This window comes from Sceloporus occidentalis, unplaced genomic scaffold (genome assembly GCF_023333645.1).
Source record: "Sceloporus occidentalis isolate IW3139 unplaced genomic scaffold, rSceOcc1.0.p SCAF_6, whole genome shotgun sequence".
Taxonomy (NCBI): domain Eukaryota; kingdom Metazoa; phylum Chordata; class Lepidosauria; order Squamata; family Phrynosomatidae; genus Sceloporus; species Sceloporus occidentalis.
In genome coordinates this window covers 77,355,882-77,381,604 of record NW_028316986.1, presented here as the reverse complement: position 1 = coordinate 77,381,604, position 25,723 = coordinate 77,355,882, and the positions used below count along the sequence as shown (strand labels likewise).

Genomic DNA, 25,723 nt, shown 5'->3' with positions numbered 1-25,723 from the left:
CTTCAGGGAGGCTTTCCCTGCAGGCCTTGGCCCAAGCTGCGAGGGAAAGCCTCCCTTAGCTTGCCATATCTCGCCCGGGGGGGGGGGGGGGCAATCCCGGGGGCGGGGCCAAACCGGGGCAGGACCTGCGGACCCGCCCCAAACCGGGAAAGTCCTGCCCCCAGGCGGGATATGGCAAGCCTAGCTACGTACTACACATTTATACAGTGGTACCCCGGGATACGAACGCACCGCGTTACGAAATTTCCGGGGTACGAAAATCTTAGATTTTAAAAAACTGTTCCGGGTTGCGAAGATTTTTTCGGCTTACGAACATTTTTTCGGCGCGTTTCGGCGCGAAATTCAAAAGCCGCCGCTAGCCGCTAGCGGCTTTTCGGGGCTTTTCGGGTTGCGAAATGTATCGGGTTACGAACGGCGCTGCGGAACGAATTAAATTCGTAACCCGAGGGAGCACTGTATATGAGAAGGGCAACCTAAAATGCAAAACACAGATTAAAGCTAGTATAGGCAATGAAATATAGTTTAATTACCTACAGTATAGCAAGGGCAGCTGCATACTAAACAGTGTTTAAACTACAACAAACATATTGCAGTTGGCCCTCTATATTTATGAATTTGCAAATGTGGACTTTTGCAGATTTGATTATTTGTGTATGTTATTACTATGCTCTGTCTAGGAGTTTCTAGATCCTCCAGTACGACTCTGCCAGAAGTTGACCATAGAGTTACGCTGGATGACTTAGAAATTTATAGAGCAAATACTTCTGTAGGTATTTGTAGTTCCTCCAGCCTGATTCTTTGTTCAATCTGTGGTGGTTGTTGACTGTAGAGTTGCACTGGAGAACCTAGCGATTCTAGGATAGGTGGTTCTCTCAGGTTAAAGAAATCATGTTTTTTTATTTGCATTTTTTCTACTTTCACAGTGGTCCTGTGTTTCTAACCCCAGTGAATATGGAGGGCCCATTATATACAGACGGACGGCTATATACAGTCCACAAGCCATGTATCACTGGTAAAGTGTGGTGAAATGTGATACAGGCTGCAATGAAAAACTGTAGTAAACTACTACTCCTGGAAATGTGGAGCCATTTCAATGAATCTTCATCAGTAGTTAGATGACAATAGCATTTTGCATAATTATTCAGTTGTCATTGATGGAATATTCCAGACTCCAAAAATGCACCTCACAGATGAGCAAGAAGTATTTGCAGTATGCATTTTTCCCTCCCTCTTCTGCTGTTTCCTAGTTGGTTTTTTAAAATGAAATATTAACACTGTCTTGGATAGTGGTTAGTGTAAGACTTGGATTTAAGAGAAAACAAGTCCCCATTGGGGGGCATGAACCACACTGGATGGTTTCAGGCCAGACATTCTCTCTTGGACTGACATATTTGATAAAATTGTTTTGAGGTGAATCCAGATTAGAGGATTCATGGTTTAATAAGAAGAAAAATGTGGCATAATAGTATACTTCACCTCTGTAGTTACTGACAGCAGAAGTGGAAAAGAATAAACTATGTTACATCAAACAAGAGGATTGGATCCTAAGAACTGGTGGTGTAAAAAAGTTGTTGGAAAGTAATATTCTTGCTCCTTGTAGGCCCCATTCCTGGAAAAAACAAAAACACCCCCCCCCCCGGGTTGTGTTGTAGCAGAGAAGGCTGCTGGTAGGGAGAGGGTATCACCCAAGACAAATTGGAGGCATTTGGTATAACAGAGCTCCAGCTTTTATGAAGCACAGAGAAGAGGGCGGTGGAAAAGCTTTCTTTCAAGAAAGCTTTCTTTGTGTCCATCCAAAACGCAGCTGACAGTTTTTGTTGTAGAAAAAAACTGCTAGATCAGATTGTAGGGGTCACACAGCTTGCCTGGTTGGCATTAGAATAAATTCAAGTGATAAGTGAATTGCAATGACAGTTTGTAGGCATTTTGAAACTCTTAAGGGTCAGGCTCAGAACATCAAAAACCAATTACATATAGAAATATAATAACATGTTAATGGTTAAATCCAACTGACTGCTGTTGTAGATCATTATTGAAGATAGTATTCCAGAAAGTAGACGGTTTTGTTTTAATGTACAGATTCTTTTATGCTAATAGAAGAGGCAAAAGTATGGGTTAAGAGTAAAAAGATGGTTAAGACACAGATATCTTTAATTCCTCAGATGTGTTCCAGTGTATTATCAGATGATCAAGGCAAAACGATAAAAATGACAAATATGTTTTTCCTTAAAAATGGGCAGCTACAGTAATTTTACTACAACAATACATATAGGTGTAAGGATATCTGTTTCTACGTGTATAGTGTGGAGGACAGTTGGCACATTCCCACAATCCCAGGATTTGGTTAGTGGCATGTTGCCACTGAATGTGGGCTGTAGTAAAATGAGTTGGCCTGTTGTATTTCTAATCTGGATTACTGTCTATACTTGCTTTCCACCATATATTTGTGTGCTGTTTTCATATACACTTTTACAGCATCATTTACTGTGCATTTCCCTTCCTTCTGCTTCCATTTGTGAGTGACATTCTTTGTCAGAATGTATCCCCAGCTCCTAAGTTATGCAAGGTGTTAGGTGTTGTAAACCTTCAGGCTGATATAGTGTATAGCGTTATTTTAAATTTTATGTTTTAAGCTTCTTTGTTCTGTTGTGGCATCTCATCCTTTGCTTGCATAACATTTTATGACTGCAATATTACTCTTTGTTGTATGTGCTTTCAGTTGAACTCCTTCATTGCACTCAGCTTACTCAGAAAACAGCATCACAATTCCTTATTGGTTTAGACTGCTGGTATGATTCAATGCCTGTCCTGTGTTCTTTACAATGGCTGTTTGTTGAGTGGAGATGACTTAAAGATTTATTTGCTAATTGTATTTTCTGAAATGCCGTGAGTGCCAACTAACATAGGAATACTTTGTAAATAAAATTAGTAGTAGTATTTGTATGTTGACTTTTTTTAAATTGTTCTAATAGTTTAATTGACCACAATTCTGAAAAAGAGAAACATGCACAAATAAAGAGTTTGATTCTGGCTGTTATAAACTTATTTATTTATCCATACCCTGCATTTTAGAATAACTGCTTGCGTATTTATTACAGTTAGAACAACCAAGAATTTCCTAGACAAACATAATAAGGAATGGCATATACAAAAAGAGGTGAAAGAAAGGAAAAGGAAGAGATCATGTGATATACACAATGGGCCATAGAGCTCGGTAATAGAAAAGTTAGTTACTGTATTTTCTTCTAGTGAAACAGACTTGGGGAGAGTATATAATTACAACGGAAGGAATAATCATACAGTATGTCAGGCTAGCTAGCTAGTTGATCTTTATTGTTATTTAAAAATGGAAGAGTAATTTGCTTACTTGGGAATGTCTTGCAGTGTGCTATCCTTAGACATAAAATGACAATGGGTGTGGATGGATGCTTTCTCTGTTGAACTGTTCCCCAGAGTATGTTGAATATTCTGTTCTGTACCCTGTTCTGTGACTAATCAGTAGTTTAATTAATACTCATGTTTTTAAAAAACGGGCAAATAGTAGTTAGAAACTGTAAGTATTGTGTTCTATTTCAAACCCTGTAATTAAGGAAACATTTTTTTCTGTCAGATCAATTTTTAAGTTATGGTAAAGCTGCAGTGTACTTTTTTTTAATTTGCATTTTTAAGTAGCATTGTAATAAACTGTCTCTCACTGTGAATCACCTTGGGTCCATCTGAACCAGGATACTCTGAACCAAGAAATTGTAATTCTTGATTAGGATGCAATAGAGTTATAGTTAACTGTATCTTCCTATGTTTGTTTACTTTGGTAAAGGGAAGAGAAAAGAAGATATGGAGGAATCATGCATATTTTGGCTTATTACGGCAAAGAAACATATGTCCATTCTTCAGGGAGCCAGGATGAACACATAGCTAATCTGAGATTGCTATTACGTTGTGTGGGAAATCTTCATAGGCATTTCCTTACTATGCTGACAATGACCCGCTTTACTTCTCTTTTTTAACTGCCTAAATCATTGTCTGTAGATTGGGTGTGGAAGAACAAATTGAGGCTCAGTCCAGAGAAGATAGAAATGTTGTTGGTCAGCTAAAAAGACAACCTAGGATTGGGATTATGGTTTATTCAGGATGAGGTTGCACACTCTCTGAAGGACCAATGTCATAGTTTGGGAATAGTCTTGGACCCAGCATTGCTTCTGGAAGGTCAGATGGCTGCAGTGGCCAGGAGTGCCCAATGTTTGGTTGTAATGATCCTTAATTATCTCTCAGTTTAGATTGCATTAATGTGCTTTACATGGGACTGCCCTTAAAAGGTATTCAGAAGCTATAGCAGTGATGACAAACCTTTTAGAGACCAAGTGCCCAAACACAGTGGCATTTCCACACCGGGTGTCACTGGATGCCAGGGATGGAACTTCTGGGGGAGCGGGATTTCCAGGGGTAAAACTCGCAAGGAAAAAATGGAGGATCTGACCAAATAAAAGTTCAAAAAGTAAAACAAACAAACAAAAAACACTCATATAAATATTAAATCCATCCTTCTCAGCCCTGCTCAAAATGGAGGACCCTTTCAACATTTAGCCTTCTCTGACAGGGATCTCTGATGCCACAACAAACGACAAATCCCAGAATCCCATAGCATGAAGCTATGGCAGTTAAAGTGGTGTCAAACTAGATTATTTCTGAAGTGGAATGGTTTGAGCACTGGACTAGGATCATAGGAGACCAGAGTTTAAATCGCCCTTGCATGTCCTCAGAGAGGCCATTGCATGCCCAATTTGGCATGCGTGCCATGCATTCACCAACACAGAGCTATAGCATGGATGGTGACCAGACTGCTCTCTGGAATGTATGTCACTGATTGTGCACCAGCTTTCAGTTTCTTTCAAAGCTGGCATTGGTTTTGACCTATGACACCCTAAATGGCTTAGAACAAAGATGTCTGGAAGACTATGTCCTCCCTTATGAGCCTGCCTAGATTTTGAGATCTTTATGACTGTCCGAGAGCTATGGCCAGTCTGAGAACACATGGGCCAAATAAGGCAGCTTCCAGCCACTTTGGGGACATGGTGTTCAGATGATAGACGCCCCCAAAGAGGCCGGGAGCCGTCCTGGTGCTGCAATCCAGTTCTTTGGACCAGATCAAAAAGGAGCAGATATAATCTGGCTCCTTACGGCACCAGTTTGGGTGTCTGCTTTGGGAGCAGATCATGTGGTCGCCACGGTCCCAGCCTGATTGTGGCTGGAGCTGCCTCTGGTCACTCTTTACTGGCTGTGTGCTTCGTCTCTATATCAATAAGTACATGCTTGCTCTTTAGCAACATTTTGGCATTCCATCTCAAGGGAAGGCATTCTTGCTTCGTCTGTATTGAGCTTTTGCTGGACAGCCAGACCTATTCTATATAGCCTTCAGTTTTTAAAACTGTTCTTTACAATTGGGTTTAAAATTTTATACCTGTAATTTGCTTTTAAAATCTGTTTTTAAATAATGATTTTAATCTATTATATTGTACAGTATATTGTTTTGAGAGCCCTGGTGGGAAGAAAAGCAATTAATACATGAAAAATAAATAAACAATCTTGCAATGCATGTTGGATGAAATACCTACAGAGAATAATACCCAGTTGTGGAGCATCAGATATAGCCTGCAATCAGTAAACTGTATAAAGTATTCAGAAACTATATATTGTGCCTCAACTAGTTAGAAACAAATACTAAATAATGCATATTAAATGAGTGAGGCATTTCCTACCTTTTAATAGGCCAAAGTATTTTTTAAAAGGGTAACTACTTTCCTTTTCCAAAATTCCTGATTCTACCCTATGCTGAATAAAACACAGTCAGAAAGCAATTCAGACTGTCATTAAGATATTGAAGTGAAGTTAATCATGTTTTGTGATTTAAGAAAACATTTTCCAGTTATGTTAGTAACCTGTAATTAACTAACTTTTAGATATAGCAATTGACATTTAGATATCTGAATCCGCAGTTTTGTTGTACAAGCATATCCTTATTGCTCAATTAGAGAATATTCATTCATAATCATGAGATGTACTGTAAGTACCTATTTTAACATGTTTTTACAAAATAATCCTTTCTAATCAAATAGTTATTTTCTGTTAATATAGATTATTTACCTCTACTGTAATCTAGTTGATAGTGTGCCTTGTAATTTTTCTAATATAGTGGCTCTAATCCAGACTAGTTTGCAGTTCACTTGAGAATGCCTGCTAGGGTTTGATAAAGTGTTGACAACCACAGTCCTGTAATGATCAGGAGTTCAGCTGCTAGAGATGATGGTGATGAGAAGTCTACTTTCCTTGATCATATACAAAATATTCAGTGTGTTAGCATAGCTGTTTGGTCTGTGCTTAATATGTGTTAGAATTTTTATGCATTTCAGGTTTGTTGTAAAACTCTGCTATGAATAGGTATACAGTTGATCAAAGACCTTTCCAGATTTATGGCTTTCATAGCATGGGTGAATCAGTTTTTCATGAGAAACTACTATATATATGTACATGTGTTTTTTCCCCTTGAATCTTTCTTAAAATATTGGGAGAGTGCTATTGTAAGTAGATCTGGTTAGCTTTCTACATTTTGATGTATACTTACTTTTGGTGTGTAATATACTGTTGGTCAGAACAACTGAGTAAGAGGGCTTGCCATCCCTGCTGCTCCCAGCTCTTCCTATTTTCTCCTATCAGCTGCTTCTCTAGAGGAGAGATGTGGGAGCTATTCTAAGCCAGGTTGCTGCATCCCCTTACTACAGTAAGAACAGTGGTTTGACAATTAACTATATTGTTTGTTTTGGGGGCTGCTGGTTTTGTGCAGTACTGGTTTCATTTGTAATATTGAATTTGTTTTACGTATACTGAATTGCTGGTTCTGTCTTTTTATAGTTTTTTAATATGCTTTGTAAAGTAAATGGCTTTTCCCCGAATGTCTTCTGATATGGTTTTATTGTGAACCACTTTGGATACAGTTTAATGGAAATAAAGCAAGGTGTAAATAGAATACACAGGAATAGGATCAGGGTCAGCACTGCTTTGATGTTAACAATAGGGATTGTTTTAGTTCTGAGCAAAGCTACTAGATAGTAAATTTCAAAGACTTAAGAAGCAATTGGCAATTAAGCTTTGAAAGCTCCTCTTCAGATAAACATTCTGATGGTTATTCTCAGACTACTATAATACTTGAAGTAACAATTTACATTGTGGCTCTCTGTTCTCTTTTTAAATTATTATATATCTGATACAAGATATCATAAAGCTACCAGATAATTATCAAGGTTTTACCATTCCAAAATTATCTTTAATTTGTGTTAGTAAAAGATTGAATTGCAGATCAAAACTAATACCTTAAACTATGCCATGGTATATTTCTAAAACCTTACTATGTTCTGAGGATTTTTTTTCTTTGCTTGTGGGGGACGAGGAGAGATACCAAGTTGAAAACAACAAGACTCTTGTACCTCACCCTCTGCAAATGTGGTGATTCCAGTCTCCCTACATCTTATATGTTAAAACATGCATTGCAGTGTTGGTTTATCTAATGTTATATAAAGATACAACATAACTGCGGTTGTAATATTGTTATTATTGTTATTATTATTATTATTATTTAAATATATTTTCTAGTTATGTAATCAGTTGATCACTTAAGCAGTGAAAAGTTGATATTGTGTTCCTTGGAGACGATGGACATGGAAAATAGCTTGATGGTGTTAACTTCTGAAATTTTGACAGTATATACTGTCCTTCATCACTCCTAAATCATGGAAAGGTAGATTGTGTATAATAATGGATGCTGCTATTTAAAATTCTCTTAATTCTTGTTATACTGAAGTCATCACAGGCCAGAAACACATAGGCCAAATAAAGCGGCTTCCACCAACTGTGGGGGCATGGCATTCAAATGACATATGCCCCCAGCAGTTGGAAGCTGCTCTGAGGCCATCTAAGGTAACCCGAAGCCACCGCAAAAAGAGCTGGGATAATTGGTTCTTGGCGGTGGCTGGCTTGAGACCATGGTGATAACCCACTTTGAGAGGGAGCTGTGTGGCTGAAGTAGCCAGAGGCTGCTCCTTGCTACCCATCTGCTTCACCCCATAGATACTTAACTGCGAGAAACTATATGTTAATGTCTGTTCCTTAAGAAATGACACATACATTGCCCCGGGCTCTCTGAAGAAAGGGCAGGATGCCCATGTAATAAATGTATTTTAAAATAAAATAAAAATACATCTTCCATTTCAGTTCTGCCTTCTTTCCCCAGTTCTTCCATACAGTATAGAGAACATACAGAGAGAAAAAGTGCTGTCCATATTCACCCTTCTATAGTTTACCTTGAAGGCACAGAATGAGCAATGGCATGTTATTATCTTGCATACATGAGTATGAGTGCTAGCTGTATCTTTTGATTAACAGAGACAAAAGCAGCTCCTATTACAGTGAACATTACTAAATTATTACTGTCATAAATAGAGCCATTTTCTTGTACACCAGCTTTTTTTTAAAATGGACTGTTGTAGTTGAATTAGTTTTGGTTTCAATTTTGAAAATCGGCCTTGAAGACTTTTAGAACACTATGAAGTAACCATGTCAGTGGTGAAGGAGAAGAACTATATACAGTATGTTGAAAGCAGGAGAGTTTTAGGAAATAAATATTTTAAATGTTAATTAAAACGGGTTTTATTTAAATGAAAGCTGGCATTTCCCCAAGGTAAGCAGTGAAAGCAATGAATAAAGCTTGAGGTAGCCAAACATAATCTGAATTAGTATGGGAGAAATAGATGTTCTGTTATACACTTTAGCTTAATGTTATGCCAATAAATCCAGGTGGTCTCAAGTAAAGTAGACCCAGTCAATCAGTGGAAATTATATACTTGTTGACTTAACAAGTTTCTTTTTATTCAGTGTGTCTATTGTAGTTGAGACTAACAATTGACTTTAGGTCATAATAGGCCTCAGTACACCTTTCTCCATAAATGAATGGTGTGCCACTCCCATTTGGTTAAAAATGCATATTTATAAATGTAAATTATCTAGAATTACAGATAATATAAATACTTTGATGTACTACAGTGTTATGCATTTTTAAGTGAGAATTTTCATACTTTTACTTACGATTGAATTGTTTAGGGTTGTCATATTGAAGGTTTTGAAGTTCTGGAATATTTAACTTAAACCTCCATGCAAATTTCTAATCAGGGAAGTTTTTGTTGTGGTTTTATGTGAAAATGTTGCTTGTTTGAGTTTTACATATTCAAAAACAAAGCACACAAGTTAATGGAGAACCTAGGTTTCTTCAGACCATTGAGGACTACATTCGAAAGAGTAAGCAGCCATGTCATTACAGCTATAACTAACTACTCTCAGTTTCACTCCAGTTGTTCAGAGAAGTTTGTAACTTTCTTACAAACTGCCTTATAGTTGCCAGAAATTCAAGTTTATATAACAAAAGCTTCCCCTTGAAGGGTGGGAGAAAGAGTAGTATTTATTTTCATTATACAAAAATAAAAGTATTCATTTAGTTTCTTAGCCAAGTTGAACATCCTGGTATTTAAATTCTGTTTCTTGTTTTTTCTATTTTTCTTGGTATTCCAAATAGTCCTCAAAAAGCAGTAATTGTGTTGTGTGTATGTGAATGCTTACACAGGCCCGTTACACACGGGCACCCGAGGACGGACTCAGTCCGTGCTAGGGTTAGAAAGGGGCGTCTCTTCCAGACACCCCTAACCCTACCACGGACTGAGTCTGTAACAAATGATGGCAGCCGTTCCACATGGCCTCCGCCATTTTGACGTAGCGGATGCTTTGCATCTGCACGTCGCGCCCCGGAAGTGACGCCGCGAGTGCACGATTAGCGCCTTGTGGCGTCTCTTCCGGGGCCCAGGAAGGAACATGATTTTCGCACTCCTTCTCTGCAGCGTCCGGGAACCACACCGTTTGGCTTTTGCGGTTCCCGGACGCTGCAACCGGTGGCGGCGGCGGACCGCCGCTTCTCAGCGGTCTGTAATGGGCCACAAGGCATATGATTCAGTGGAGGAATAGTACTGCAAGCAGCTGCAGGACTGCTTTAAGGGTAGAGATGCCACTTTTCCTAATTTGTTGCTTTTGCTCTTGTACCCTGTGAAAATCTGGTTTTGTGGGTTCAGAGGGTACAAGCAAATGAAAAGGGAAGGGGAAAATTCAAAAATTGGCTTCTGCTTCTACTTAATAAAAAGACATGTGTTTACTTGGTAGTGCAATGAAGCTAGGCCAGTGGCACTTCCAAAGAGGAGACATTTCACAATTAGGGAGCCACAGAAGAGAATATCCAGATTGAGATTCATGGAAAACTAGTGAATACATTCCAAAATACAGATAGATGAACTTAGATACAATGGGAAGTGATGGCAGTTGTACTGATTCCTCAAAAAGCCAATCCAGGCAGTACTATTGGCCCTTTGTATCCATGGGGCTTCCATTGCTGATGCACACAACTTGCAGATGCAAAAAAAAGTGGGACCTCAAGTGCCTTGGATTTTAATGGTAGCGCTCATGTGTATGCAACTGCATGGCATGCATGTGCTGCCCTTAGGGCCAGTGGGGCTTGCCATCTGTGGATGCTCAAATCTGTGGAGGGCAAACCCATGGTTGGGGCAGGTGGGCAGGCTGTATTACATTTTCTTTACAAATGTGCAGAGATTGGGAGTGCTTGAATTAACAATCATGAGATTAAAATATACAGTCGCTCCTCCTTTCTCACGGACTTGAGATTCGTGTTCTTGCTTATACACGGAGGGACAACTTTCATTAACCCCAGTGGGGCGCACTCCTACACACTTGCGGGGTAGTGTCCCATTCAAGCCTATGGACTTGAATATATGCAAGTCTCCGTTTTCGGAGGTAAGGGATCCCCCACAAAAATGGAGGGTCGACGGTAGTTGTAAAAAACAATTTCAATTTCCTGTAATCTTATATAATCTACTATATTTCCTCCTCCAAGGGTGGTTGTAATGAGGTACTATGTATGCTAACAAAATATCAGGACTGTAAATTACCCTGCTTCCCCTTGAAAGTAGGTCCTCCTCAACACAGTCTCTTCCCTGCTTAGTCCCTCTCACCTGACTACTGCTGTCATTCCATCACTCCTTAACTCTCCATTTCCTACCCCCTCACCGATTGGCCTCAGTTGATCCCCTCCTTCCTGTAGCAGTGGCTGCTATGCTTTCCATCCCCTGCTTGCCTACTGCTCCTCCTTTGTGCTTCACCTGTCTCTTAATGATCTCCACACACACACCCCAACCACCTGTGGATGTGATGGCTGCTTCTCCTACTCTTTGCTGTTGTTGACTGTACAGAGGTGGCAAGACCAGGAGAAAGCTTATGAAAAAGCACATGGAGGCAACAGATGGTGGCCCATCGGTGGCTCCATGATGTGGGAAGCAGTAATGCTTTTCCTGGCTCAAGGATTAGGACAGCTATTCACAAAACCTTTTGCCAAATAAATTTTTTTAGACTTTCAGGTACTACAAGATTTTTTCTATAGTTTTGTTTTTATAGCAACAGGCTGACATGGCTTTCTTGTGCTAAGTTTGAAAGATATTATTATTGTATTATTTGTATCCCACCTTTTTCCTGATATGGGGGCTCAAAGTGGCTAACAACATATTTTTAAAAAAATACAAATTAAAAGCAATAAAAAGGATAAATGTAAAGTTTAAAAATCAAACAATTTATAAAGTTCAAATAATTAAGCATTAAAATATGAAAATGTATTAAATTATATGCAAACCTTAAAATCTGAATTGCACAGCCCAATCCTTGCCAGTTTGAAAAAGCCTGATAGCAAAAATGATTTTTCTACCACTGAAAGAAGAGCAGGTATGGCTCCTCTAGGGAGTGAGTTCCAATGTCCAGGAGCAGCCACTGAGAAGGTCCTATCCCATGTTTCCACCAAACAAACCTGAGACAGAGAAGGGCCTCTCCAGATAATCTTAGGCAGGATACAGACCGCCCCTTTGGGGCGGCCTGCACCCACCCCTTTCCCCGACGGATCGCGGCCTGAGCTGCCACAGCAGCAGCCTCGGAGGCCCCAATCTGCCGCTTTTCCAGGCCTTGGGGAAGCGGCATAACGCCACTTCCCTGCAGCCTGGAAAGAGGTGTCCTTGGGGCTTCATGCCCCAAGGACACCCTGACAGTGGCGGAGAAAGAGAGAAAGGGGCCACTCGGCCCCTTTCTCTTTTGTATCGCTGGCGCAGCCATGTAAAGGCTATGCCAGCGATACACAGCGCTGAAAGGGTGCCAGGATGTAACAGCCACGCCGTGCTGTTTGGACGCAACACGGCCGTTACGTCAAAATGGCAGTGTCCGTGTAGACAAGGCGCCGCCATTTTCACGTTCTGGCGACGTACTAGGGTTATGGGGCGTATATAAGCAACACCCCGAAGCAACCCTAGTATGTCGCCAGGACGTGCTTAATGGCCCATCTGTACAGGGCCCTAGAGCAATAATGGGCTCATAAAGGGAGGTACAGTGCTTCAAATAAATTGGAAACAACTTAACAGCTCACAATAACAAAGTGTGTTTAACTCAACTGTATATTTGGATAAAAAAGAGAGCATTGCTTTCCTGCTGGGAATTAGCAGTTGGTGTAGGAGCTGTTCATTATGGTTGTAATGCCAAAGGGTCATGGGAAGAAATGCATGAAATTTTCTTAATTCTAGAAATAACTACTACGCTGTCCAAAGAAAACCTAAAGCCTTCTAGATATGAAATGTTAGTGCATCATACAGTTGTAATTTTGTGTAGCTCAATGTTATCATCCATCTGCATTCTTGGGAATTCTGTATGTTCTTTCTGTGCCCAAGCTTAAAATGCCCATTTGTGGGGTAAAGCTCATAATGCTTATTGAAGCCACATTTTTATCTCCCTCTCAACACATTGACACCTGAGGATGCAGTATACCAGAAGATTATGGAGAGCTTTGTGTCTTCAAATCAAATTACTTGGTTGAAGTCTAGACATTTTGCTTGAACCATACTAGTGAGAGGGGAAGGGAAGAGTTGGATATGTTTCACTTGGAAAGGAGACCACTGAGAGGTTACATGATCACATTTAAATATCACAAAGGATGCTGTGTAGGCAACGAAGCAAGCTTGTTTTATGCTGCTACAGACACTAGAACAGAAATCAGTGGATACAAATTGCAGAAAAAGAGATTCCACCTGATTATAAGGAGAACCTCTTTACTGTAAGAACTATTTGAAAGTGGAATAGACTGCCTCGGAAACTGGTGGGCTCCTCTTCTTTGGAGGTCTCTGTAAATATTGGATAGGCATCCTTCAGGACTGCTGTGCTTGTATGACAGGCGATTGGACTAGATAGTCCTTTCAGCCCTTTCCAACTCCAAAATTCTATAATTCTAAGAAGGAGACCTGGTGAGATTTACGGCTGAAAGATGGGGCATGAAGCCTCCCCATCCGAAGATGGATTGAGGATGTGGCAGCCGCATGCTGCAGCCCCAGTCCACTGTGGGACTGGCTGAAAAAGCGGTTTTGAACTGCTCCTTTTTTGGCTGTGGAAAAGTCCCCTTTAGCAGCTCTTCCTCAGCCCTGTGGCAGCTTCCCGGCATGTTGGGGACTTGCGGCATGTAACCACCATGCCCCCAAGGCACCCAGAAGCCAGCTGATGTGCAGTCACTCTGGGCGCCTTCAGGGCATCATGGGTGCATGCAGCATGTGCATGCCATGCCCCTAAGTCGCCCGCAGCTGCCCAGAAGGTGGCTTTTAGTGCCAGTCTTTACCAGCCCTTAGTGTCCATCTCTCTGTCCATAGATTCTGCACTCTCAGTCTTGTTTTTCTTGTTTGTTAGGGTGGCTTCTTTTTTCCTATTTCTTTCTTGTTGTTTTTAATGAGGAATTATATATGCTCGTGTATAAGTCTAGAAATTTTAGTCAAAAATTGACCCAGAAAACCCTGAGTGGACTTATCCACTGGACAAGTGTAAGTACTCTGCTTTATCTCTTTATTTGGTGAAAGGCAAGAGTTTAGTCCATTCTAGGAGCTCCTAAAACAAGCATCAAGCCCCTTTAACTACTACAGTGTTGCTTCTAACCTTGTTAAATGCTTGAGCAGAAAAATGGGGGCAGTGATAACTCTTTGACGCTTCCCTTCAAAGGAGTGCAGAGAGGAATCGGGCTTTGAAGTATTTGAATAAAGCAGTTGTGTATGCTTATCAACTTTTCTGGGTTAAAATCAGGCAAAATTATAAAATCAAAGTTAAATGCTATAATCACTAATGTAGTCACTGGTTTTTTTTTTTTTTTGGTTTTTTTTGCTTTGCTCTTTTGTCCTTTTTGACATACTGTATGTGTGCTTTCTTAGCCCCATATGCCACAAGCCCCTGTGCTTGTTCGCCTCCTCCACATATCACACAGCCATGATTTACTGTAGTTCCCTCCTTGTTCACTCAGCCTTTAAGGTGAGCACAAACAGTGCCAGAATTCTGTAAGTTCATAGAATCATAGAGCTGGAAAAGACCACAAGGGCCATCCAGTCCAACCACCTGCCATGCAGGAACTCACATTCAAAGCATTCCTCGACATCAGAGCCTCTGCTTAAAGACCTCTTTGGCAGGCCCGTAGCTAGGCCTTTAGGGACCCTGGGACAGAAAGTAGGGTTCGGTAGGGCAGAGTGTTAGCACGTTCCTGAGTCCCACCTCGCGCCACGGCCACTGTCTTGGCGCATTGCCATTTGGGACCCTCTTTGGCTGGGGGGCCCTTGGATAGTGCCCCGATTGCCCCAGCCTAGCTACAGGCCTGGTCTTTGGCATTATTTTCCTATGCTTCATCTTTTATATTCCCTTAGCTTTTACCCACAACTTATCCATGGAGTGATATCAAAATCCATAATTTTGGTCCCAAAACTGCCCTCAAGTTATACATGAGGTTGACTTACAGTTGAGTATATATGCTATTTCAGGTGTAACATTAGCTTATGGATCATAGGGTCATGTTCAGGTGGGTGGCCCACAGATGGATCAGAAACTGATTTGAAGATGGTTTGCAAACTACTGTTTGGAGAAACAAGGGCTTGTTATATACATATGTGGGAGGGAAGATTAATGGAAATACACATTTCAGAGCATTAAGCAAGATGATTTAAACCCATTTAAAATAGTAGGAAAAGTTTAATTCTATATGCACCCATTTGAGAACAATAAGCAATATCTTTTACTTGAAGATAAAGATTAAAATTCTGTGCACTTGTAACTAGGAGTAAGTTCCACTGAAGACAGAGGGTTGTATTTTAAGTATGCATATACTGCAAAGTTGTAGTCTTATGCTTACTTGGGTGCATCTACACTGGAGAAATAATGCAGCTTGATACCACTTTAACTTCTGTGGCTCTATCCTACAGAATCTTGGGATTTGTAGTTTTGTGAGGCACCAGCACTCAGAGAAGGTGAAAGATCTTGGAAAACAACAAATCCCAGGATTCCATTGGATGGAGCTACAGCAATTAAAGTTGTGTAAAACGGCATTATTTCTACACTGTAGATACTCCCCTTGTTTAAAAGATGTCTTAAGTAAGTGCATATAGAATCAGGCAGCAGTTTTGCATTTTGTTCCATAAGATGCTGGGCAAGACTGTGCCTCTAATACTGTAAATATAGAAATAAATATCCATGTTGCCTGTTCTAGACAGTCATAAATATTTGAAATTCTAGATCTGAACATATTGTAGATCTCTGGTTAATGGAAGCCTTAAAGTAAATATACAAGGCCATCTCTATGTAGGAAAATACGAATAAGCCTAGTGGTACATGAAATAGAAACACCATAATGCTAATTCCAAGCATACTAATCACTGGGTCTAGTAAAAGAAAAACCCTACAGTAATCAATATATATAAAATTGTTCTTGGTTTTTCTTTAAACAGTAGAAAAAGCATCTTTCAACTCAATCTGTTTGATCAATAGTCATTTGTTTTTAAGGAATATAAAAATTACAAAACAAAAATAAACACTTAATACCACATTCCTTCATATATCCATTCTGACTTGATATGTGTCTTCTACAGGTATAATGAACAACATCTGGCCCAGTGCTTATTACCATGGATTATAATTCACATTACTAATGAGAAACCAATTTGGCACACAGGATAGTAGACAAGTTTCAGACACTGACAAATTGTATTTGAGATATTTCTCTGAATGAGGTTTGTATATGGATATATCTCATAATATTCAAGTTGTGGCAGCAGCCTGTGAATTGTTCTGTCATGAGCTGGAAACTGGATAATGCTGTTTTCTCAGTTTGAAAACCTGGAAAAACGGATTTTTCTTTTATACCCACCAGAATACAATTGTCTTCAGTTTTGCTGAGACAACCACTCAGTAACATGATGCATATGGGATTCTGCCTTACAGATGTGAATGCATTTCTTCAATGTACAGTTGGGGTAGTAAAAAAAAACCCTACAATTTATTGTTGAAGAGAAGCAGCTTGCTTTCTTTGTCTCATTTTGAAATGGATTCACATATTGTGAATGCTTACTGCCTCACTGCCTATATACTCCCATAAGTAGGCATATTGACATGGTTACTGTATCATGCATAGAAACAGAAACTATCTGAAGAAATTGAATTTTTTAACTTTTTGTACACATGTTATGTTTTGAACCTATAGCAATTTTTGTATCAAGAGACAAAGGGCCTGGACAGATGGGCAGCATCTAGCTGCCCCTTTAATGGCCTGATTTGATCTGGTCTCTAGGGTGTACAAAAAGGAGCCAGAAAAAAACGGCTCCTTTTTGCGCCCTCTAAAGGGAGTCATTGCCGTGTCAGTGCAGCTTCTTGATGCCCCTTTGGTGCTGCATCGTCTAGATGCAGCGCCAGGGCTGTGCCATGATTCCATGCACTGTCTAGAAGGGCGCACAGCACCATGACATCATGGGGCGGAGTCACGGAGTTCAGTGTGTGAATGCTGCTCTGTGGCTCCATCTACAGGCCGGCACAAAGTGTTACTATAAGTTAGAAACTATTTGAAGTCACACATCAACAATAACAATAACAACAACAACACATTTAGGTCAGACTTTCTTATCTCTTGTCTAGAGCATTAAAAAGTATGCCATTTATTAAAAGACTTTTAAGGCCCCATCTTGTGAAAGCAATCTATTCCTTTTGTTTCAGTTTTTATCTGGTTTCTAGGCCTTCACACCTGTGAACTCCCTATTTTACTTTTTGTTTTGAACTTTCAGTAAATTTCAAATAAACAGATTATATCCCTCTACCAGCATCTGGAGAGTTATCAGGAGGTTGTTATTCTTTAGGTACAGTTCAGGGGGAGGGGGCATGACAGTTATCTGAACAGGCTGTTGGCATTTGTGTGAAACAGCATATTTTAAAATTGCTTTGCTGGTCTGTATTTCAAGAAGAAATAATATCTGACAGTTCATTAGTTGATACTATGTTTAAACACATTTTTTAAAAATTCATATTAAAGCTATGGAAAGCTTTCCTGGTTGTACTGAAGAGTGGATTTGAGGAGTATTTGTGTCCTCCAGTAGACTCCCCAGTCCTGAATGCCCTTACAGAACAGCCACAATAATATGGCTGTTATACTTAACTTCTTATTTTTCCCTATTTTGCAGTTGTCCATATTTATCGGATCAGATTACACCTGCTATTCCTGCAGTAGGAGCAATTCTCTTCTTCTTTGTGCTGGGGACCTTGTTGCGTACTAGCTTCAGTGATCCTGGAGTTCTGCCCCGTGCAACACCAGATGAAGCAGCAGATCTAGAAAGACAAATAGGTAACACGGAAGGTCTGTCACTGTCCCTTCATTTTCTTTGTGTGTATGTTGAACACCAACCTCACCTACTTGCTTTGATATAAGTTCTATCATTTCTTTAACTCTAGAAAAATGATAACCTAAATTCCAAATAGTAGTGAAGGTTATCCTGAAAAGAAGACATGCATCCATAAACCAGTTAGTTGTTTCTGTGGACATATGATCTATTTGTTCATAAGTGTGGAGGCCAGGTGGCACTATTTTTGTGAATCTCAACTGCCATCCAGTGTTTCTTTGTGCAAGAGAATTAAAGATAATGCAGAGCTGGGTAGAGTAGTTCTTGTACATGTATAAAAACTTATACATTTTCAGTATATTGTAAACACTATATGTACCAGATTAATTATTTCTGTACCCCCCTTTGTAGGGGAGCTGATTATGTGATGGGCACTATGGCCTTCAATTTACTCATTACTTTTTGATTTTATATATATGTGCACAGCTAATTTTTATATATTGTTTACTTCCAAAAACCAAACAAACAATAAGTGCAACATGCAAGTAACTGCCTTAACCTGAAAAGGTTTGGATAGCATTTACTTTCTTCTTGGACATGTCTCCTTCCATGACATTATTCCTCCATTGTTTGCAATATTTTCATGTCTTCGTGGGAATATTCCACAGGTCACACACATGAGCACACACTTATCTCAAGCTGATTGTTTAGCTTGAAGGGAGTCATGAGGTCTGATGACTTTATTGAGTTTTTAATATTTAAACTAGTAGTTTATTAACTACTTTTTTTAAAAAAATTCTACTCACACAAATGGGTTATTCTGCACCTGTGGTGTGCATCTTTTAGAACCAATTAGAGCATTACATGAGTGTTTTGGCAGTAGCCCTGCCCACCTCTAGCACACCATATAGTTATCTTCTGACTGAAACCACCAGTTTCTTTTTGTCTGCCACTGTAGCAGCATCAATGGGAGCTATATTCTTCAGACTGATCTTTGGCCTTGCCTTTGTTGGCCCTCTATGGCCTATTTGGTCTCTGGAATATGCCCAATTGTTTGCCAGTTGTTATGGCACAGGCCTTTAAGGCTGCGTTCACTCTTTGGGTTGTATATCTTGCTGGTATCTTTCAAGAAATGTGTCTCCTGTCCTCCTAAGGTCCTGGAAAGGGTTGGACACCTGAAGTGTGTTCTCTGCTTTGGTTTGTTGCATTTGAAAGGACTCTTTTGCCAACTTCCTGACTTTCAAGATCAGTCAGTATGGAACTGACAGTATGGAACTGGCGGAGACAGCTTCTTTTTCTAATTCCTCAAACCTGATTTCTGGCTTCTCTGCTCGTCTTGCAGTCAAGTGCTTATGGGCAGAGTTGGTCCCCATCCTATTGAAGACTGCATGGCTCCAACAGTTAGGTTGTGTGGCCATAGCCGCCTAATCCTGGCTTATCTCTGGAGGTAGAAATGGACCCAGTGGCTTGACTGCACAAGGATAAAAAAGAAGCACACCAAGGATAAAGACTGCTACCATTCTCCGGGCTCTATCTCCCAGATCTCCCATGTTGCTGCCAAGGTTGTTCCTTTGCATGGACCATCCAATTCTCCTGCTCAGTTGGCCCCTGCTGCACTTGAAGTGACAAGATCCATCTCTCAAAGAGATCCCTCTCTTCAAGTATCAGTAATCCTGCAACCTTCCTCTGACTACGTAGAAGTTGTTTCAGTTACTCATCAATCCAAGACAGAATATATCTAAGATTCTGGAATCTTACCCTGTTGGGAGGATTTCTGTTTCACCTCCTTCTGTTCAGCCTGTCACTTTGGGGATGCTTGTTGCTAGACCATCATTATCTCCAGGAATGAAGGGCTGACAATTTTAGCTGGAGAGATGATTGTGAGAGAGAAGGGGAAGCAGGAGGGTGGAAGGAAGGGATGAGTGGCTGGGAAGATCTTGAGAATGAGGCTGAAGTGTTATGGTGGCAAGCTGGGATCTGGATTGAGGGGCTGGCGATTTTAATAAGACAAGAGATTGTGGAGATGGAGGCAGATGGAGTGGGGAAAGGAGGTGGCTGTCTAGGGAAATCTTGAGAATAAGGGTAAGGGATCATGATGGCAAGATGGGAAAGGAAAGTAGTGGCTGGGACTGTTGGCGAGAAAGAAATCTGTAGCATTAATTTTGAGGGGAGCTGTTTTTCCACTTTTGCGCAGTTGCTTCACCCCAGTCCCCACAAACATAGAGGGCCAATTGTACTAATATTTGGCAAATTCCTTGGGTAAATGCACTGATTTAAATACAGTTAAAAACTGAATAAATATATTCCTGTACATGTTGTCTTATCTTCTTGACTATTATATTTATACTGCTACTTTGATTTAAGGACTTCAGTTCAACTAAAGACTTACAATTTAATGAGTTGTTCAGCTTTGGCACCAAGTGGCTCTGTTTGGGATAGCTAATTGCATTCATGGTATTGATGTGGACATGTTAGTAGTTGATTTAGGTAATCATTATGCAATTTGATTAAGTTTCTGTTCTTACCAAACAGAGTGGCAGAAGTATAAAGAGCCTTTAGATGTTAGCTTGTCACAAAAAATGCAGTGCTTGTTTTTTAAATCCTAATTAAGTGGAGGATTGTCACAGATTTTCCCTGGAGTACACTCAGATATCACAAAATAGGCCATGTTAACAATGCTTGCAAAGCATACTGCTTCTGTGGGCCGACACTGTAGTATTGGACCATAATAAATGCAGTAGTTATTCCATTTGTTAAAAGACACTGTTCAGGTCAGGAAAGTTTATGTACTCTGAACTGGTCGTTGGGATCCTGTGACACCCTTGTTTGCTATGGGTGCTTACATTTATACATTACAGCATTAAATTTGAAAGCTCTCAAGTGTATTTTTAGAATGTGGTCTGTCACATAAATGTCTAAATGAGTAACTTTTAAGAACACAAAAGACATTTGAGGACAAAAATTACTCTAGAGTTGATGAAGTTCAAACGGTTGTCTAAAATAATATTTACATATTTTTTCTATTATAGATCAGTATCTGTAATCTTATTTTTGGTGCTGAAACTACAATTTGGATTACTTTTTCCAGGATTTAGTTATACTTTTGTTTCTCTTCATAAAAATCTTAACATTTTGTAAAATCAATCATGCATTGAAAAAACAGCTTACTTCAGATATTTGGTGCATTTATGAATTCTATGAATTAGTTGACTGTATTAGAGTATTAGATTCATTTGATTAAATTAGCTTCATATATTTGCATGTACATATTTAATTAGGCTGACTATTTTCAAGAAACTGTAGAAGATTTTTAACTGGATAAGAACTGTAACAGCTTTTTCGAATTGGTCTTCTTTTACATGCTAACATTTGCAAAGTTGCTCAGCCCAGAACCAGCAAATACGCAGTGAAGACCCAGCACATGCTTTTGGAGATAAATAGCCACAACTATTTATCAATTACAGTATCATTTAGTTGACACATGCATGGGATAGGATCCAGGCATCAGCCAGCCTGCTTACTGCCCAGTGACCCCAAACCTCCAGCCTCCGCCGGTGAATGGAAGTGGGGCAGGGGGAAATTGTCCAGCTAGAATCCTCCCAGGTGAGAACTTCTCTCTCCACTTGAGTGGGGGATGTTGGAAATGCCTCCAGCCCCTGCCTGGGCTGGCCATTTCCAATGCACCTCACATCCCCAGGTCCCATAAAGGAACCCCCTGCCTGTACCCTCTGCAGGGTTCTGACACCTTACCTGGATCCCAATCCTATGCACTGTCTACATAGTTGTGACAAAACATACAAGTATACATAAAAAAGCAAGGGAGTGTGAGTGGGAAGATATCAAAGAGGAACTGCATATATGCCACTCCCTCAGACCAGAAAGAAGACTGCCTGGCTGCAGTCTTCCTTCTGGTCCTTGCGGCCTACAGCCAGTGAAGTGCAGGTGAAGGCTCGCTCCCTCATTGGCTGGCCAAAGAAGTCCCATCCCTCTGGAGGCTGCAAGGCCTCCTGGGAAGAAAAACACCCAGTGGGGCATGCAAGCTGCACTGAACAGCTTCTGCCCTGGCCAGCAATTTCAGCTTCTGGTGAGTGCCCGAAACTGCATTTATATTGGTTTTGAGTTGCATTAAAATCTGTAGACTTGTATCAAGAATTCATTGTATTTCTAAAGGCTAATGCCATGTCCTTCTGAGGTCAGTACAATAAAACATGTTTAATTATTTCAATAGGATTGTGAGAAAACTTAATCTGTACATTATATGTAGTATCGTTTTGTTTTATATTGATTTTTCTCTCAATTTAATTGCAACAATATTTCCTAGACACCTAATAAATTCTTACATTTATTGCATGGATTTTTGTAATATGTTGCCATATAGTTATAAAGCTAGATATTCTTTACAGGCTTGCAAAATTAGTTCTGTATTGACTGTTTTTTAAAAAAAAAACCCATAAAGTGTATGTCAAAAATAAAGGATGTATTGCTTTCCATTATTGAACAAAAGTAACCTTTTTGTCACCTTGATGTCAAGTATATTGCCAACTTAAGTTTTATAAATATAAGGTGAGGGACATAATTATATTTTCTCTGTGTTGATTATCATCATTCCATCATCACCTTGCTATAATTGCATTTTAGCTGCTAAATGAATAAACAGGAAAATCTCCACAAACTTTCTTTATTTAATAATATTAGGAGTGGGAAAGGTGAAAAACCATTCCTTGAATTCTATTTTGCTAAAATATGTCTTGGTTGATACAGCAACTATACTTTTTTATCTTAAAATTAGATGGTATAAATCACACTTAAGAAAGAAGAAAGTAGAAAGCAACTTATTTTTTTCACAGAGGTTTTTGGTTTGTATGCAGAAACTTAAAACATATTTATAACAACATAATTTAAGTGTTATACACCTACCAATGTAGCAGATACTGCTGACACACCTCCTTTCCTCCAAGAGTACCTCTCCAAACGGAGTCTTTTAAAAAATATATTTTTATTCAAATACAAACATGTGTCTTAATATAAAACACACATAAAGGGTTACAAATATGTAGTTAGTGTGAATTAGAAATTAGGACAAACATCTTAAAGTATTGCAACATCCCTTCCTCCAAGAAATTAACAATGAACAGATGTTTGTGTTTTCCATTTGTTTTGTTGGTTGTGTACCATGGAGAGAGGGATGTGTACTTTTGCAAATGTGAATACAGTATGTGTGATACACAAGTGTGCAGGAAGAATTTCTTGGATAATGTGATGTATTTTTACCAAGAAAGTAAGTAATACTATTTTGTGTTTTTACATATTGTTCTCATGTTTATAAAAGTGGTTGAAGAATAGTACTAGTCTCTTCAAAAAAATTCTCACTTGTAAATAACAAGAGTTAAAATTGCAGCATAATAATAATAAATGATGTTTATTACTTCTCTTTATTTCCCTATTTAGAAATGGCAAATGGCTCTAGTTCTGGTGGGTACCGTCCACCTCCCAGAACAAAAGAAGTGCTCATCAATGGACAGACAGTGAAACTAAAATACTGTTTTACTTGCAAGATTTTCCGCCCACCACGTGCCTCACATTGCAGCCTTTGTGATAACTGTGTAGGTGAGTCAAACACTAAAAAATAATGTGCACTAGTCTTGCATACCTCAGTTAACAAAGCCTCTGACAAAGCACCTTTTAAAAGTTTTTTTATGCCTACATAAGCCCCTTTTCCTCCCTGCCCTCTGTTTAGTTGGAAGATTTTTATAGCAGTATAGACAATGGGAAGATGGTGATGGAGCACTGGACAAACTTTGGTGTTGGGTTGCAGCATTATGTTTCCCTTTCTTCTCTTTCAGAACGATTTGATCACCATTGTCCCTGGGTAGGCAACTGCGTGGGAAAAAGAAACTACAGATTTTTTTATATGTTTATATTATCTCTGTCTTTTCTGACAGTCTTTATATTTGCATTTGTTATCACCCATGTCATCCTTCGTAAGTATGCTAGTAAAATCGGATTATGTATGTAGCCATTTACTTGATATTCTATACAGTATTTAATTTTAATCTTTTTGAACAGTTAGAATGTGTTCCTTTTTTATCCCTGAGTCCCAAAACTATGTACTGTACCTAGTTTGGCCATCTACAGGATTACCAGCTATAAAACTTATTTTTTTATTCATAACCTTGGCAAACCTTAATGCAAATACCTTTTTATTTATTTCACTTTATTTGCTGTATTTCTAAAGAATAAGTAATAGAGAAAGAGAAAGGACTGAAATATAGTGAAAATATCCACAAAAGGAAGGGGGAAGCATTTTTTTGCCGTTCCATAATCCTTACAAACCATCTGTGCTGCCTTCCACAGTGTTCCACAGGATCCCCTAGTCTTCTATAATTTGTTTTCAAGGGGTTACAGAAAGTACCTTACAAAAATAACTTCCGCTTCTCCACTCCTGGGAGCATCTTGCTTCCCTGTGTATATTCAAGGCATTACTAAAGTTTTACATACAGAGGAAGGAGGGATACCATTTTTTTCTCATGACTTCCCTTATAAGAGGATGTGATTCACTTAAGTGTCTGTGTAGTTTCACAGGCTGCCTGACCATCATGGGGTTCCTCTGTCCTTGAACTGTACTTTTTAGTACTAGTACAATGCAGCTGGAACTTCATTTAGTGTAAGGACAGTAGCAGTTTTTGCTTTTGGCAGCACAGACTGCAGATAAAATTGGTTGTATATGTGAGCTCAGACTCAGAGACTGTATTTTGGGGACAAAAGGTGCTTCTGCTTACATGGGCATGATTGAATCTCCTGCTCATCCCATCTGTGATCCTTTGTATTTCTCAAAACATTGTCTTGGATAGAGTCCCATAACTGATCATTTGGCTCAGAATTTCAGTTCCTTAAAGGCTGAGCCTGCATCTTTAAATGCCTTAAACCATTGCTGGCTCCTAACATCACTGTCTCCTGACTGTATCCAGAGAAATCTGTAAGCAGTTTGGAATTTGGGTCATAGTGTGGTATGTTTGTAGGATATCTTTATCCAACAGAAACATTTTTTGTGAGAGGAAGTAAATCCATGGACAGATTTTATGAAGAAAAACTTTTTTCCCATATTAAGATGGAAAGGAACAGAGGGATAATCAGAAATCTTATGTATGGGAAACTAATAATATCAGCCTTCAGTCAGGTCTTACTGAGGAAAATATCCATCGTAGACTGGTTTTATCTTTTTTGTTTTTCATTCAATGCTATCAGCAAAATTTCAAACCCACATGTAGCTAAATTTGTGTTTTAATTGTTTGAAAATAAAACTTGAGATTTGTAAATGTATACAATGTATACAGTATTCTCACTCTCTCTCCATTTCTTTTGTTCTCCCCCCCTCACCCCCTTTGGTTTCTTTTTACAGGATCTCAGCAAACTGGTTTCTTAAATGCACTCAAGGACAGTCCTGCAAGATATCCTTTCTCTGAAATGTTTTTTTCCATGCATAATTTTGCCTGTGTTTTAAAGGAACCAGTTGTCAATTTTACTTTGTTTTCTGATGGCAGCTGTTTGGACTATACAGTTGAATGAGAATTTGCTTTACTTCATATCACAGCTGTCTGAGAATGTATGCATAGCTTGTATGTTTCAGCGGCTAGATTACTGTTAAGGTTCAGGTTGCATTTAGTATCATGTGTTAAAATTTCCTGTTAAAATGTGAATCTACTGGTAGTTTTCAGTTCATAGAAATATAATTGACCTGTAGTTTAAAACAAGAAAGTCATGGGAGATTAGAAATGAGAAATAATTTCTTTGTAGAATTAAGGCCTGGTGCAGACCAGCAGGGAACAGCAGGTCCGTGCCAATTCTAGTGTTCCGGAGCACACACCAACTGCACGCTCCAGAACCCTAGTCCAGGAAGTGATGTCATGCCGGCGTCC

At 39.4% G+C, this 25,723-nt stretch overlaps 1 protein-coding gene across 5 annotated transcripts in view; it reads left to right on the top strand.

The window, feature by feature from the left end:
• The window catches only part of ZDHHC14 (zDHHC palmitoyltransferase 14), a 65,285-nt gene that overhangs the window by 7,464 nt on the left and 32,098 nt on the right, over positions 1 to 25,723 (top strand). For 2 of the 5 annotated variants that reach the window (XM_089530130.1, XM_089530128.1), the window contains exons 2-5: positions 17,652 to 17,812; positions 23,256 to 23,414; positions 23,651 to 23,788; positions 25,207 to 25,255. In XM_089530130.1, the coding sequence (XP_089386256.1) occupies positions 17,652 to 17,812; positions 23,256 to 23,414; positions 23,651 to 23,788; positions 25,207 to 25,255 (507 nt within the window). Of the gene's footprint in view, positions 1 to 16,073; positions 16,215 to 17,651; positions 17,825 to 23,255; positions 23,415 to 23,650; positions 23,789 to 25,206; positions 25,256 to 25,723 lie in introns of all 5 variants that reach the window. The other 3 variants (XM_089530129.1, XM_089530127.1, XM_089530131.1) reach the window with 2 other exon arrangements.